At 48.7% G+C, this 16268-nt stretch overlaps 1 protein-coding gene across 1 annotated transcript in view; it reads left to right on the top strand.

Annotated features, from left to right (window-relative positions):
* Window positions 1-2767: 2767 nt before the first annotated feature.
* LOC140387882 (striatin-interacting protein 2-like) overlaps window positions 2768-16268 on the top strand; it is a 60555-nt gene continuing 47054 nt past the window's right edge. The window contains exons 1-2 of the mRNA XM_072471155.1: window positions 2768-2877; window positions 14369-14438. Coding sequence (XP_072327256.1) covers window positions 2797-2877; window positions 14369-14438 — 151 coding nt within the window. The 5' untranslated portion in view covers window positions 2768-2796. The remainder of the gene's footprint in view (window positions 2878-14368; window positions 14439-16268) is intronic.

Genomic DNA, 16268 nt, shown 5'->3' with positions numbered 1-16268 from the left:
TGCATATATATGGACACTGCTTCAGTATCTGAGCAGTCATGAATGTTGCAAAACATTGTATAATCATTGGCAAAAATCTGTACTTCTGACCTTATGATGGAGGGAAGGTTATTGATGAAGCAGCTGAAGATGATAAGGCAGAGGACACCACCCTGAGGAACTCTTGCAGCAATATCCCAGAACGTAAAATAATTGATTACCGACAACCGCATCACTCTTTCTTTGTATTACATATGACCCTAAAAAGTGGAAAATTTTCCCTGATTCCCATTGACTCCAGGTTCAGGCTCCTTGATGCCAAACTCAGTCAAATGCTGCCTTGATGTCAAGGACAGTCACTTTCACCTCACCTCTAGATTTCAGCTCTTTTGCCCATGTTTGGATCAATGAGTTCAGGAGACTAGTGACCCTGGCAGAATCCAAATTGAGAATGTGAGCAGGTTATTGCGAAGCAAGGGCTACTTGATAGTACTGTTGACAAATACCTTCCATCACTGTGCTGATGATTGAGAGTAGACTTTGGGGTGGCAATTGGCCAGTTGGATTTACCCTGCTCTTTGTGGACAGGACATGTATCTTCAATTTTCCACACTGCCAGGTAGATGCCAGTCTTTTAGCTGTACTGGAATAGTTTAGTTACAGGTAGAAGTTCTGCGGAAGGGTCATATGGACTCAAATGGTTAACTTGTTCTCTACTGTGATGAATGTAGCTGTGTGCGCCCATACAGCTGATGGGTCGGCTGGGGCCAGGGGGCACCCACGGGGTGCCCTGGTAGGACACTTAACTGACCCGTGACACTAGGTTCAAAGTGGGCTGTGAGTGGTGTGCGCAGCTGCATGCCTGCCTTGCCGGCTGTGGCAATGGTGTTCCACGCCCGTCCACCCTGACCCCACAGCCCACCTCCTGGCCACCCCCCCCACTACGCCCCACAGCCCTGGCAGAACCCCCCAGCCAGCAGCACAACTGTCAGCAAACTATGGTGATGTTGGGACACCTGTACCCCCTCGCTCCCCCTCAGCAGCTGCCATGCCGGTTTCATGATTTTTAAAAGCACAAGTGAAGCACGCCATCGGAACTCGGCCCAGCGGAGATGGAGCATCGCGGAGGCCCCAGAGAATGCCGGGTCGGGCCCACTAATGATATGCAAACTGTGTCTATTGTACGTGCATTCCAAAACGCATTGACGCCACTGTTAAGATGCTGGAGCATCGTGATTTGGCGTCAAATCGCCGCCTGCTGCAATTTCAGCGTCGGAAATGATTCTCCACCCAATCGCCTTTCCTGATTTCAGCGTTGGCTAACTGAGAATCCTGCCCATTGTGTTTAGCTTAGTCAAATGATGTAGTTAATGGGAGGAGTCAGGCTTTCAGTTTTGAAATTCAGTTTTAGATTGGGATGTGGAGAGACCAGCAGCTTCTCTGAAAACAGTTGAGTTTAGATCTGTGAACAGGAGCAGTTTCTCTCAAAAAAGTGAGATAATGATTAGCCTGTGAACTGGAAGGAGCAATTTATCAAATGCTGATAGGTTAAACAGTAGTTTGAGACAGGCAAGAGAATCTTCAAGCTGGTTCCTGAATGACATCTATTTCTCAAAGTAGGGTCTTGCTTTTTTTGTATTGTTAAACATTGGTGAACTGATCAGCGTAAGCTATTGTTTTTATGATAAAGTTAATAATACTGTGGTGTTAATAAAGTTTGTTGTAATATATTTATGCATGTCATCACTCCTGGAGCAAAGTACCCTTTTCTCACACTCTTACAAATTAAATTAAATATTGGGGTTTCTATCTGGTATCCAAGCAACTGTTGGGGTCTGTTCTGGGATCATAATATTCCACAGGTGCTGCTGGACCTGAGTTTATCCAGCATTTTCTGTTTTAATTTAGATTTCCAGCATCTGCAGTATTTTACTTTTGGTAGAGAGTGGGGGTATTTGTGGAGCTGCCTCCTCCAGTGAGTTGTTCAATTGTCCACCACCATTTACGACTAGATATGGCAGCACAATAATAATAGTCTTTATTAGTGTCATAAGTAGGCTCAAATTAACACTGCAATGAAATTACTGTGAAAATCCCCTGATTGCCGTACTCTGGCGCTTATTCGGGTACACAGAGGGAGAATTCAGAATGTCCAATTCACCTAACAGCACATCTTTCAGGACATGTGGGAGAAACCGGAGCACCCGGAGGAAACCCACCCAGACACGGGGAGAACGTGCAGATGCCGCACAGGCAGTGACCCGAGCCAGGAATCGAACCTGGGTCCCTAGCACTGTGAAGCAACAGTGCTACTGTGCCGTCCATTGAAAGCAAAGCTTCGATCTGGCAAATGAACCAACAGTTGTACGAGGAATATTTTTCCTGTAGCGCGTGGTTGGGATTTGGAATGTCCTGCCAGACAGAGAACGATGTGGAGGAAGATGCCAGTGTGGATTTCGGAAAGGAATTGGATAAGCTTCTGCTTTAGTTGTGCCTGCATCATTCCATATTCCTCCAACACCGGTAGCTAAACCAGGCATAACCCACTGCGATGACAGTCGCAGGTGGGGGGAGTGGGATTAGCCACATTGACCTGGCAGAGGGTGGGCATGGACACGGGCCGAACGGCCTCTGCTGTTCTGATTCTAAAGCTGATGGGGCGGGTAATGGCAGCTGACTGACGTCCCATCTATCCAATCAGGGGCCGAGCCTGCTTCCAGGCCCCGCCCCCAGGTGGATCGTCCAATGGGAAGTGGGTGGGCGGGTTCAGCAGGCGGGCGCCTGGTTACAGAGTGTCCCCGAGGTGAGTGCCGGAGGATGGAGGCGGCCGGCGGGGCCGGCGGCAGCGTCGCTTCCCGGGCCAAGGAGCTCTTCCGAAACCAGCGAAGGGACTCCGAGGTGAGTGTGAAGCCCGGGATCGGCCGGCATCGCCGGCCAGGGAGGCAGGCAGCCAGCCGGCGGCGGCAGCAGCAGCAGCTGCCCGTCCCTGTCCCTCACGGGCGGTGAGAATGGATCCAGACAACTTCCCCAAAATACAACTCTGTCAGAAGCCCAAGTTTTCTCTTTGCTTTTAAGCAACAGAACCAGGTTTGACCCAACTTTTCAAGATTTGCACTGAAAAACAGGCTTGCCTTTTTTATGTTGCAGTTTAGTTGAGCAGGGAACGTCTGAGAGCACTTTCCAGGCGGTGAAGTACTTTTGAAGTGTAGTCACTGTTGTAGTGGCAGAATGGTTAGGGCACTGGCTCTCCCAAGGAGCAGTTTACCCAGTGCTACTCCCTGCCTTCTGCCCTCCACATTCTTTGCAGATCATTCAATTATTTCTTAAACGTCTGCCTCCACCGCACATTCAGGCAGTGCATCCCAGATCCCAACCACTGGCTGCATGAAAAAAGTTTTTCGACAAACCTTAATTCTTTTGGTCATTACTTTAAATCTCTGTCCTCTCGTTCTCAATCCTTCCACCAATGTGAACTGGTTTCCCCCAATATCCTCTGATTCTGAATACCTCTATCAGATCTCCACACAACCTTCTCTTCACCAAGGAAAACAGTCCGAACTTTTCCAATCTGTCTATGTAACGAAAGTTCTTCATCCCTGGAACCGTTCTCCTGAATCTTTTCTGTACTCTCTCTAATGCCTTTGCGTCTTTCCTAACGTGTGGTGAGCAGAGCTAGACATAATACCCTAGTTGAGATCGAGCCAGCGCTGTACAAGTTCAACGTAACCTTGTTCTTGTACTCTGTGCCCCATTAACAAAATACTACATACTTACCTCTCAAACCAGCCCTGCCTCCTTTGATGACTTATGCACATATACACCCAGGTTAGCTTACTTGGCTAGACAGCTGTTTCATGATGCAGAGCAAGGCCAGCAGCGTGGGTTCAATTCCTGTACCGGCTGAGGTTATTCATGGAAGACCATCTTCTCAACCTTGCCCCTCGCTTGAGGTGTGGTGATCCTTGGGTTAAATCACCACCAGTCAGCTCTCCCACTCAAAAGGGGAAAGCGGCCTATGGGCATCTGGGACTGTGGCGACTTTACTTTTACATTTGCTCCTGCACCCCCCCCCCCTTAGAATTGTAATTTATATTGTCTTGCTCCGTTCGTCCGACTAAAATGAATCACCTCACTTCCTTGCAGTAAATTTTATCTGCCATGCCTGTCCATTCCATCAACCTGTCATCTGTCCTTTTGAAGTTCTAGACTCGCAGCTTATAATAGTTTAGTATTGTCGGCAAATTCTGAAACTGCCCTGCACACTGAAGTCTAGGTCATTAATATATATCAGGAAGAGCAAGGGTCCCAACAGTGATTTCTGGAGAATTCCACTACAAACCTTCCTCCAGTCCAAAACACATCCGCTGACTGCTACACTCGGTTTCCTGTCACTCGGCCAATTTCACATCCGTGTCAATATTGTCCATTTTATTCCATGAGTTAAAACTCTACTCAAGCCTGTTGTGTGATATTGTTATAACTTGCCCAAAACCAATTGTCCCTAGCCAACAGGATCCGGGAAGGTTATAACATTTAACAAATGCCTTTTGTTAATGTAGGAAATGTGACAGCCAACTTGTGTAGAATGAACACCCACAAACAGTCACACTGTATACCAGATAACCTGTTTTTATGAAACAGGTTTCTCATGATGTTGATTGAGGGATAAATATTGGCTGAGACACTGGGCCCAACACCCTTCCTCTTCAAAATAGTGACATGGGATCCTTTACATCCACCCAAAGAGGATGGGAAAACCCCATTTCACAAATCTCAGACAGCGCAGCACTCCCTCGGTGCTGTGCTAAAGTGCCAGCCCTGGAGTGGGCCTTGAACCCAGAACCTTGTGACTACAGTGCTTCAAACTGACACATCAATAAAGCCTCAGGTTTAAAATATAGTGTTTTGGAAGACTTGCTCATTGTAACTAATGTTTAATTTATGAATTGTAATGGCGGCGTTTGGTGCAGTGGTTAGCACTGGGACGGCAGTGCTGAGGGCCCGGATTCGAATCCCAGCCCCGGGTCACTGTCCGTGTGGAGTTTGCACATTCTCCCCATGTTTGCGTGGGTTTAACCCCCACAGCCCAAAAGATGTGCCGGTTAGGTGGATTGGCTACGCTAAATTGCCCCTTAATTGGGAAAAAAAAAAAATTAAAAATAATTGGGTACTCCAAATTTATTTATTTTAATGTATGAATTGTGTTGAAACCAAGCCAGTTAACTGACAACTTGAAATCAGGATTGTATCCTTATCTGGATAGTCTATCCTGCCCTAACTTTCTCATTCCCGCTTTGTATTTCTTAATCTAATATCTCTCCCATTTTTGTGGCTCTTTCTTGTCTCTCTCATGCCTCATCTGTCTCTTTTCTCAACCATCATTAATTTTCCTCCTCTTCTGTCTCACTCCCTCTTACCTCGCTCTTCCACTCCACTGTCTCTCTCAAACTCTTCTGACTTCCTATCAACGCTTCTCACTCTTTCCCGCCCCCCAATTCTGCCTTCACTGTCCTTGTTTGACATGCGATCGCCAGCTGACCTTTTGGGAAGCTGTCCCTTTTGTTATCACCATAGCACAGAGGAGAGGTGAAGAGTTGGTTGAGGGACGATTGCTCATCTGATATTGTTTGGATGAAGGTGGGTGCTAGCCTGTATCTCTTTGATCCACTTTGCATTCCGTTTGCATCCTGAGTGCCGGCCTGCAATGCCAACCTGCTAGATTGTGGAATGATTGTAGCTTGCCGATTGAATGTGTGCTGTTAAAATGCACCATCGCTGGAGGAACTACTGTGATTTGTTTCCTGCAGAGAGAGCCAGTAATAGTGTACATAGAATTTACAGTGCAGAAGGATGCCATTCGGCCCATCGAGTCAGCACCGGCCCTTGGAAAGAGCACCTCCACCCTATCCCCGTAGCCCCATAACCCAGTAACCCCACCCAACCTTTTTGGACACTAAGGGCAATTTATCATGGCCAATCAACCTAACCTGCACATCTTTGGACTGTGGGAGGAAACTGGAGCATCCGGAGGAAACCCACGCAGACACGGGGAGACTGTGCAGACTCCGCACAGACAGCGACCCAAGCCGGGAATCAAATCTAGGACCTTGGAGCTGTGAAGCAACGGTGCTAACCACTGTGCTACCATGCTGCCCTTAATGAGCGAAGGTTTGTGTTGGTGGCAGCCAAATTGGTGTCACTTCTCATTTGCCCCTTGTTATCACCAGAGAGGTGAAGAGTTGGTTGAGGGAAGATTGCTCATCTGATATTGTTTGGATGAAGGTGGGTGCTAGCCTGTATCTTTTTTTAAAAATATTTTATTGTAAATTTTTGGTCAACCATCACAGTACATTGTGTATCCTTTACACAATAATATAACAGTATAAATAACAATGACCTGTTTTATAAATAAAGAATAAATAATATATAACAAAAACTAAAACTAAATGGCAACTGTCTTGTCTCAGATAAACACTCTCCAAAAATATGATTTAACAGTCCAATATACAATTATTTATAGCAACGACCTATACATATTATACATATATGTTAATAACCCTGAGACTCCTTCTGGTTCCTCCCCCCGCCCCCCTGGGCTGCTGCTGCTGCCTTCTTCTTTTCCATTCCCTCTATCTTTCTGTGAGGTATTCGACGAACGGTTGCCACCGCCTGGTGAACCCTTGAGCCGATCCCCTTAGGACGAACTTAATCCGTTCCAGCTTTATAAACCCTGCCATGTCATTTATCCAGGTCTCCACCCCTGGGGGCTTGGCTTCCTTCCACATCAACAGTATCCTGCGCCGGGCTACTAGGGACGCAAAGGCCAAAACATCGGCCTCTTTCGCCTCCTGCACTCCCGGCTCTTCTGCAACCCCGAATATAGCCAACCCCCAGCTTGGTTCGACCTGGACCCCCACTACTTTCGAAAGCACCTTTGTCACCCCCACCCAGAACCCCTGTAGTGCCGGACATGACCAGAACATGTGGGTGTGATTCACTGGGCTTCTCGAGCATCTCGCACACCTATCCTCTACCCCAAAAAATTTACTGAGCCGTGCTCCAGTCATATGCGCCCTGTGTAACACCTTAAATTGAATCAGGCTTAGCCTGGCACACGAGGACGATGAGTTTACCCTACTTAGGGCATCCGCCCACAGCCCCTCCTCAATCTCCTCCCCCAGCTCTTCTTCCCATTTCCCTTTCAGCTCATCTACCATAATCTCCCCTTCGTCCCTCATTTCCCGATATATATCCGACACCTTACCGTCCCCCACCCATGTCTTTGAGATTACTCTGTCCTGCACCTCATGCGTCGGGAGCTGCGGGAATTCCCTCACCTGCTGCCTCACAAAAGCCCTCAGTTGCATATACCGGAATGCATTCCCTTGGGGCAACCCATATTTCTCGGTCAGCGCTCCCAGACTTGCGAACTTCCCATCTACAAACAGATCTTTCAGTTGCGATACTCCTGCTCTTTGCCATATTCCAAATCCCCCATCCATTCTCCCCGGGGCAAACCTATGGTTATTTCTTATCGGGGACCCCGCCAAGGCTCCCGCCTTTCCCCTATGCCGTCTCCACTGTCCCCAAATTTTAAAAGTCGCCACCACCACCAGGCTTGTGGTGTATTTCTTCGGTGAGAACGGCAATGGGGCCGTCACCATAGCTTGTAGGCTAGTCCCCCTATAGGACGCCCTCTCCAATCTCTTCCACGCCGCTCCCTCCTCTTCTCCCATCCACTTACTCACCATTGAGATATTGGAGGCCCAGTAGTACTCACTTAGGCTCGGTAGTGCCAGCCCCCCCTATCCCTACTACGCTGTAAGAATCCCTTCCTCACTCTCGGGGTCTTCCCGGCCCACACAAAACTCGTGATACTCTTTTCGATCCTTTTGAAAAAAGCCTTCGTGATCACCACCGGGAGGCACTGAAACACAAAGAGGAATCTCGGGAGGACTACCATTTTAACCGCCTGCACCCTCCCTGCCAGTGACAGGGATACCATGTCCCATCTCTTGAAGTCCTCCTCCATTTGTTCCACCAATCGCGTTAAATTTAACCTATGCAATGTACCCCAATTCTTGGCTATCTGGATCCCCAAGTAACGAAAGTCCCTTGTTACCTTCCTCAGCGGAAAGTCCTCTATTTCTCTGCTCTGCTCCCCTGGATGCACCACAAACAACTCACTTTTCCCCATGTTCAGTTTATATCCTGAGAATTCTCCAAACTCCCGAAGTGTCCGCATTATCTCTGGCATCCCCTCAACCGGGTCCGCTACATATAACAACAAATCATCCGCATACAGAGATACCCGGTGTTCTTCTCCTCCTCTAAGTACTCCCCTCCACTTCTTGGAACCCCTCAATGCTATTGCCAGGGGCTCAATCGCCAGTGCAAACAGTAATGGGGACAGAGGGCATCCCTGCCTTGTCCCTCTATGGAGCCGAAAGTATGCAGATCCCCGTCCATTCGTGACCACACTCGCCACTGGGGCCCTATACAACAGCTGCACCCATCCAACATACTCATCTCCAAAACCAAATCTCCTCAGCACCTCCCACAAATAATCCCACTCCACTCTATCAAATGCTTTCTCGGCATCCATCGCCACCACTATCTCCGCTTCCCCCTCTGGTGGGGGCATCATCATTGCCCCTAGCAGCCTCCGTATATTCGTATTCAGCTGTCTCCCCTTCACAAACCCAGTTTGGTCCTCATGGACCACCCTCGGGACACAGTCCTCTATCCTCGTCGCCATTACCTTGGCCAGAATCTTAGCATCCACATTTAAAAGAGAAATGGGCCTATAGGATCCGCATTGCAGCGGGTCTTTTTCCTTCTTTAGGAGGAGCGATATCGTTGCCTCTGACATAGTCGGGGGCAGCTGCCCCCTTTCCCTAGCCTCATTAAAGGTTCTCGTCAGAAGCGGGGTCAGCAAGTTCATATACTTCTTATAAAATTCCACCGGGAATCCGTCTGGTCCCGGGGCCTTCCCCGCCTGCATGCTCCCAATCCCTTTCACTACCTCCTCCATCTCAATCTGTGCTCCCAGTCCCGCCCTCTCCTGCTCCTCCACCTTAGGGAATTCCAGCTGATCCAGAAAGCTCATCATTCTCTCCTTCCCTTCCGGGGGCTGAGCTTTGTATAATCTTTCATAGAATGCCTTGAACACCCCATTCACTCTCTCCGCTCCCCGCTCCATCTCTCCCTCCTCATCTCTCACCCCCCCATCTCCCTCGCTGCTCCCCTCTTCCTCAGTTGGTGGGCCAGCAACCGGCTCGCCTTCTCCCCATATTCGTACTGTACACCCTGTGCCTTCCTCCATTGTGCCTCTGCATTACCCGTAGTCAGCAAGTCAAATTCTACATGTAGCCTTTGCCTTTCCCTGTACAGTCCCTCCTCCGGTGCCTCCGCATATTGTCTGTCCACTCTCAAAAGTTCTTTCAGCAACCGCTCCCTTTCCCTACCCTCCTGCTTTCCTTTATGTGCCCTGATAGATATCAGCTCCCCTCTAACCACTGCCCTCAATGTCTCCCAGACCACTCCCACCTGAACCTCCCCATTGTCATTGAGCTCCAAGTACCTTTCAATATGGTGTATATGGATTTCAGCAAAGCATTTGATAAGGTTCCCCACGGTAGGCTATTGCAGAAAATACAGAGGCTGGGGATTGAGGGTGATTTAGAGGTGTGGATCAGAAATTGGCTAGCTGAAAGAAGACAGAGGGTGGTGGTTGATGGGAAATGTTCAGAATGGAGTACAGTCACAAGTGGAGTACCACAAGGATCTGTTCTGGGGCCGTTGCTGTTTGTCATTTTTATCAATGACCTAGAGGAAGGCGCAGAAGGGTGGGTGAGTAAATTTGCAGACGATACTAAAGTCGGTGGTGTTGTCGATAGTGTGGAAGGATGTAGCAGGTTACAGAGGGATATAGATAAGCTGCAGAGCTGGGCTGAGAGGTGGCAAATGGAGTTTAATGTAGAGAAGTGTGAGGTGATTCACTTTGGAAGGAATAACAGGAATGCGGAATATTTGGCTAATGGTAAAGTTCTTGAAAGTGTGGATGAGCAGAGGGATCTAGGTGTCCATGTACATAGATCCCTGAAAGTTGCCACCCAGGTTGATAGGGTTGTGAAGAGGGCCGATGGAGTGTTGCCCTTTATTGGTAGAGGGATTGAGTTCCGGAGTCGGGAGGTCATGTTGCAGCTGTACAGAACTCTGGTACGGCCGCATTTGGAGTATTGCGTACAGTTCTGGTCACCGCATTATAGGAAGGACGTGGAGGCTTTGGAGCGGGTGCAGAGGAGATTTACCAGGATGTTGCCTGGTATGGAGGGAAAATCTTATGAGGAAAGGCTGATGGACTTGAGGTTGTTTTCGTTGGAGAGAAGAAGGTTAAGAGGAGACTTAATAGAGGCATACAAAATGATCAGGGGGTTGGATAGGGTGGACAGTGAGAGCCTTCTCCCGCGGATGGAAATGGCTGGCACGAGGGGACATAACTTTAAACTGAGGGGTAATAGATATAGGACAGAGGTCAGAGGTAGGTTCTTTACGCAAAGAGTAGTGAGGCCGTGGAATGCCCTACCTGCTACAGTAGTGAACTCGCCAACATTGAGGGCATTTAAAAGTTTATTGGATAAACATATGGATGATAATGGCATAGTGTAGGTTAGATGGCTTTTGTTTTGGTGCAACACCGTGGGCCGAAGGGCCTGTACTACGCTGTATTGTTCTATATTCTAATATACCCCCTCACCCTTAAACATACCCCCTCATCTGCCAAAATCCCCATGTCCATTATCCAGGGCGGGTGCTGTTCTTTTTCCTCCCCTATCTCCAGGTCCACCCATTGTGGAGTGTGGTCCGAGATAGCTATAGCCGTGTACTCCGTCCCTGTCACCTTCGGGATCAGCGCCCTTCCCAAAACAAAAAAGTCTATCCGTGAATATACTTTATGGACATAGGAGAAAAACGAGAACTCCTTACTCCTAGGCCTGCTAAATCTCCAGGGGTCTACTCCTCCCATCTGCTCCATAAAGTCCTTGAGCACCCTAGCTGCAGCCGGCCTCCTCCCGGTCCTGGACCTCGATCTGTCCAGCCCTGGGTCCAGCACCGTATTGAAGTCTCCCCCCATTACCAACTTTCCCGCCTCTAGGTCCGGGATACGTCCCAACATACGCCTCATAAAATTGGCATCATCCCAGTTCGGGGCATATACGTTCACTAGAACCACCGCCTCCCCTTGCAATCTGCCACTCACCATCACGTATCTACCCCCACTATCCGCCACTATGGCCTTTGCCTCAAACAGTACCCGTTTCCCCACTAATATAGCCACCCCCCTGTTCTTTGCGTCTAACCCCGAATGAAACACCTGCCCCACCCATCCTTTGCGTAATCTGACCTGGTCTATCAGTTTCAAATGCATCTCCTGCAACATAACCACATCTGCCTTTAATTTCTTTAGGTGTGCGAGTACCCGTGCCATTTTAATCGGCCCGTTCAGCCCCCTCACATTCCACGTGATCAGCCGGGTTGGGGGGCTCTTTACCCCCCCCCCCCCCTTGTCGACTAGCCATCCCCTTTTTTTAATCCAGCTCCTCACCCGGTTCCCACGTAGCCGTATCTCCCCCCGACGGCGCCCTCCCGCCTCGACCACCCCACCCCGTACCAGCTCCGCCTTCTCCCCAGCAGCAGCAACCCAGTTAACCCCCCCCCGCTAGACCCTTTTCTAGCGTAATTGCTCCCCCCATGTTGCTCCCAGAAGTCAGCAAACTCTGGCTGACCTCGGCTTCCCCCCGTGACCTCGGCCCCCACTGTGCGAGGCCCCCTCCTTCCTGCTTCCCTGTTCCCGCCATGATTACCATAGCGCGGGAACAAAGCCCGTGTTTCCCACTTGGCCCCACCCCTAATGGCCGGCGCCCACAATTCCTCATCCTCCCTCCCCCCTCTCCCCCACGACATGGGGAAGAGAGAAAAGTTACAGGGTCGCAAGATTAACAACTTGAGAGATCATCCCTTCCCCCTTTTTCCCCCCCTTCACCCCACGTAATCACCCCACCACTTTGTCCCAAACGTTCTTTTTCTGGCCCGCCTATTCCAGCTTCTCCACAATAAATGTCCACTCCTCTTCTGCCGTCTCAAAGTAGTTCACTTGGTGTGTGACCCACAGTCTTGCCGGCTGCAACATTCCAAATTTGACCTTCCTTTTGAAAAGCACCGCCTTGGCCCGATTAAAACTTGCCCTCCTTCTCGCCACCTCCGCACTCCAATCTTGATATACGCGGATCACCGCGTTCTCCCACTTACTGCTCCGAGTTTTCTTCGCCCATCTGAGGACCATCTCTCTGTCATTATATCTGAGAAATTTCACTACTATGGCTCGAGGTATTTCTACAGCCCTCGGTCTTCGCGTCATAACTCGATAAGCTCCCTCCACCTCCAACGGGCCCGTCGGGGCCTCCAATCCCATTAACGAGTGCAGCATCGTGCTCACATATGCCCCGACGTCCGCCCCTTCTGCACCTTCGTGAAGACCAAGAATCCTTAAATTCTTCCTCCTCGCATTATTCTCCAGCACCTCCAGCCTTTCCACACACCTTTTGTGTTGTGCCTCGTGCATCTCTGCCTTCACCACCAGGCCCTGTATTTCGTCTTCATTTTCAGCGGCCTTTGCCATCACGACCCGAAGCTCCTGCTCCTGGGTCTTTTGCTCCTCCTTTAGCCCTTCAATCGCCTGTAATATCGGGGCCAGCAGCTCCTTCTTCATCTCCTTTTTAAGTTCTTCCACACAGCGCCGCAGGAACTCTTGTTGGTCAGGGCCTCATACTAGACGGCCACCTTCCGACGCCATCTTGCTTTGTGCTTGCCTTCCTTGCCGCTGCTCTAGAGGATCCTCCTCAATCCGGCCACTTTCCTCTCCTTTTTCCATCCGTGTCCAGGGGGAATTCCCTTCTGGTTTACCGCACAGTGTTTTTAGCCGTTAAAATTGCCGTTGGGGCTCCTATTAAGAGCCCAAAAGTCCGTTCCACCGGGAGCTGCCGAAACGTGCGACTTAGCTGGTCATCGCCGCACCCGGAAGTCCCACTTTGCATTCATAAAGGGTTCCAGGGGGCGGCTGGGAAGTGGACAACATAGGGCCGACATAAGACCATAATACATAGAAGCAGAATTAGGCCACTCGGCCCATCGAGTTCGCTCTGCCATTCAATCATGGCTGATATTTTTCTCATCCCCATTCTCCTGCCTTCTCCCCGTAACCCCTGATCCCCTTATTAATCAAGACCTATCTATCTCTGTCTTAAAGACACTCAGTGGTTCGGCCTCCACAGCCTACTGTGGCAAAGAGTTCCACAGAATCACCACCCTCTGGCTGAAGAAATTCCTCCTCATCTCTGTTTTGAAGGATCGTCCCTTTAGTCTGAGATGGTGTCCTCTGCTTCTAGTTTTTCCTACAAGTGGAAACATCCTCTCCACGTCCACTCCATCCAGGCCACGCAGTATCCTATAAGTTTCAATAAGGTCCCCCCTCACCCTTCTAAACTCCAACGAGTACAGACCCAGAGTCCTCAACCGTTCCTCATGTGAAGATTGTGGCACGGCTGTTAAATTTGGATGGTTAGCTTCATGAAGAAAAGGAAGATTATATCATGCTTATTTCCCAGCTTTCATTGTCATTCCATCGGTGCCATGCCACGGTGCGTTGTGCCCATGTTTTGATAACATGGGAGCAGGAGGGTGTCACTCCAACTGTTTTCCCATTCAGTTAGATCACGGATTATCTGTACGTCATCTCCATTTGCTCATAATTCCTTAATGCCCTTATCCAACAAAAAAGATGTAGATTTAGCTTAACCTCAATGGTACTGTCAGTCTCTGAACTGATGCCTGTTAAAGTATAATTGAGTGATGATGTGCCACCTTTGATGACGAATCTCTGCTTCCTTTTCAATTGATCCAATATTGCTAAGCAGATGAAGCAACAAGGTTGTGCAATGGAGGACATACGGTTCGGTAGATGGTCTATAGTAATCCTAAACTTGTATACTTTGGGTCCTGGAGGCACTCTTCAGAACCTGCCTCATGAAAACACCATGAACTAGGTAGAGTGAATCATACATGATCAAGCCATTGGTTTATTGCAAGAGTTCCTCCTGTGCGGATCCCAAACCAGGGCACAAATGGGCCAAATGGTTCCCATTTTAAAGTCCTTATCCCAAAAGTAGGTAGCAATTAATCTCTGTTTGGCCAAGTTCAATTTGACCAAGTTTTACTCAATGAATTAGAAGTGTGTTTAATGCATTGCTTGCGGTTACAATACTTTTAAGACTTAAAGTGGTGATGACAAAGTTGAAACCAACAGAATGCTCCTCTCGCCAATTTTTAGGGTTCACTGGATTTCCCTAACCTAGAGTTTGAATATGGAGATTCCGACAGTATTGTTGCAGAACTGTCAGGTAAGGTGAATTTCACCTCAAATACTCTATATTTTAGTCCTCTCTTAATTAATGTGCCCTTTAGCGAGTAGCTGTAGCAAGCCTGGTATTTTTAAAATTCCACTGGAAATGTTGCTCACAGACACTGATGCAGTTGGCTACAATGAGCGTGCTTGATGGGGAGAATAAATAATTTGTGTCTGTGTTCCACCTTGGAAGAATTTTTATTCGTACAACATTTTGCATGGCCTCAAGATGTCCCGATGTGCTTCAGTCAATGAAGAGCCTCTGAAATATAGTCACCATTGTAATAGGGCAAATGCAGTAGTTAATTTGTACACCGCAAGATTCCACAAACAGCAATGTGATCAAATGATTAGACAAACTTACATTTAGATACCCCCTTTTAGTATTGGTCTCGAGCTGATTCAACGGTATGGTTACCTGACACCGAGCCATGTGTGGAAGTATTAGGAGAAGTGACCAAAAGCTTGGTCATAGAGAGAGGTTTTGAGGATAATTTTAGAGGAGGAAAGAGAGATATTTTTTGGGGGGGGCAGATTTTCCAGAGCTTAGGGCATTGATCGAGGTAGTAGAAATCGTTTATGTTTGTATATGAAGTGGACAGAACCTCTCCTCCAAAAGGCAACCTTAAATCCTTCATAGTGGTGAGGAATTGTTGGTGTGTGTATATATACGGAGGCGCAGCCTCCATGCCTGTTGGTAATATTGATGGGAGGCCAACTTAGAAATAAGAGGAGGCCTAGAATGGCACCTTACAACAAACCACAGGTGACCCTCCAGGTGTGAGGACAAGCAGTTGCAAGAGGTGTGCGGACTGCAATGGGAAGGGTGGAATGGAAGCCTATCGGGCCTGTGTATCACATATGTGGAACATGGAGGAGTATGATGTGGTTCAAAGCCACACATGAAATCTAGACATAACGGCACTCAACAGCCATTGTCACTTTCCATGTTGACGGTCATGTTGTGTCATAAGCAGGACAGAAACTGAACTGAAAGTATTTGAACAAGGAAAGGTGGACATGGTGGTTGATTGAGGATACTTTTCAGAACCTTAAGAAGGTTAGATTTAAGATGGAGTAGTCATTGCGGAGGATCGCTGCAGACCTGTTAAGGAGCAGGGTGTATAATAGCTGAAGGTGTGAAGGCCGAGTCTAATGAGGGGTAGTTGAGTATTTTGGAGCGGGGTGGGGGGCGTGGGAAGAGTGGTCAAAGCACAAGTCAGGAGTGTGATGGAATACTCTCCACTTGCCTGGATGAATCCAGCTCCAACAACACTCAAGAAGCTTGACACCATCCAGGACGAAGCAGCCCGCTTGATTGCTCCACCTTCCACAAACATTCAAATCCTCCACCACCGACGAACAGTGGCAGCCGTGCGTACAATCTACAAGACGCACTGCAGTAACTCACCAAGGTGCCTTAGACAGCATCTTCCAAACCCATGACGGATGGAGGGAAGTGCCTGAAGGGGCTCCAATTTGAGAGCCTTGATTACGACTCCTGTTCCATTCTCTCCGGCTAAATGGATTTCCAGTCCGGTGGTGGTGGCCATCTTGCGAAAATGGAGACAGTTTAGGCAGCATTTAATCTGGGTGCTATGTCATTGTTGGCCCCAGTTGTGAGAATCATAGTTTTATACCGGCAGCCTCGGACTCTGTGTTTGGGACATGGAGGGAGGACTGGTTGGAGCAGTTTGGAGATTTGGTTATAGATGGGAAGTTGGCTGATTTTAAGGAGTGAGTGGGTAGGTACCGGCTCTCGAGAGCTCACCTGTTTCGGTATTATCAGGTATCTGCCTCTGAACGCAAGGAGAACTCATCCTCT

The sequence above is a fragment of the Scyliorhinus torazame genome, chromosome 13 (assembly GCF_047496885.1).
Source record: "Scyliorhinus torazame isolate Kashiwa2021f chromosome 13, sScyTor2.1, whole genome shotgun sequence".
NCBI lineage: Eukaryota > Metazoa > Chordata > Chondrichthyes > Carcharhiniformes > Scyliorhinidae > Scyliorhinus > Scyliorhinus torazame.
The sequence above is the reverse complement of the archived record's forward strand: the minus strand, read 5'-3'. Positions and strand labels throughout refer to the sequence as shown.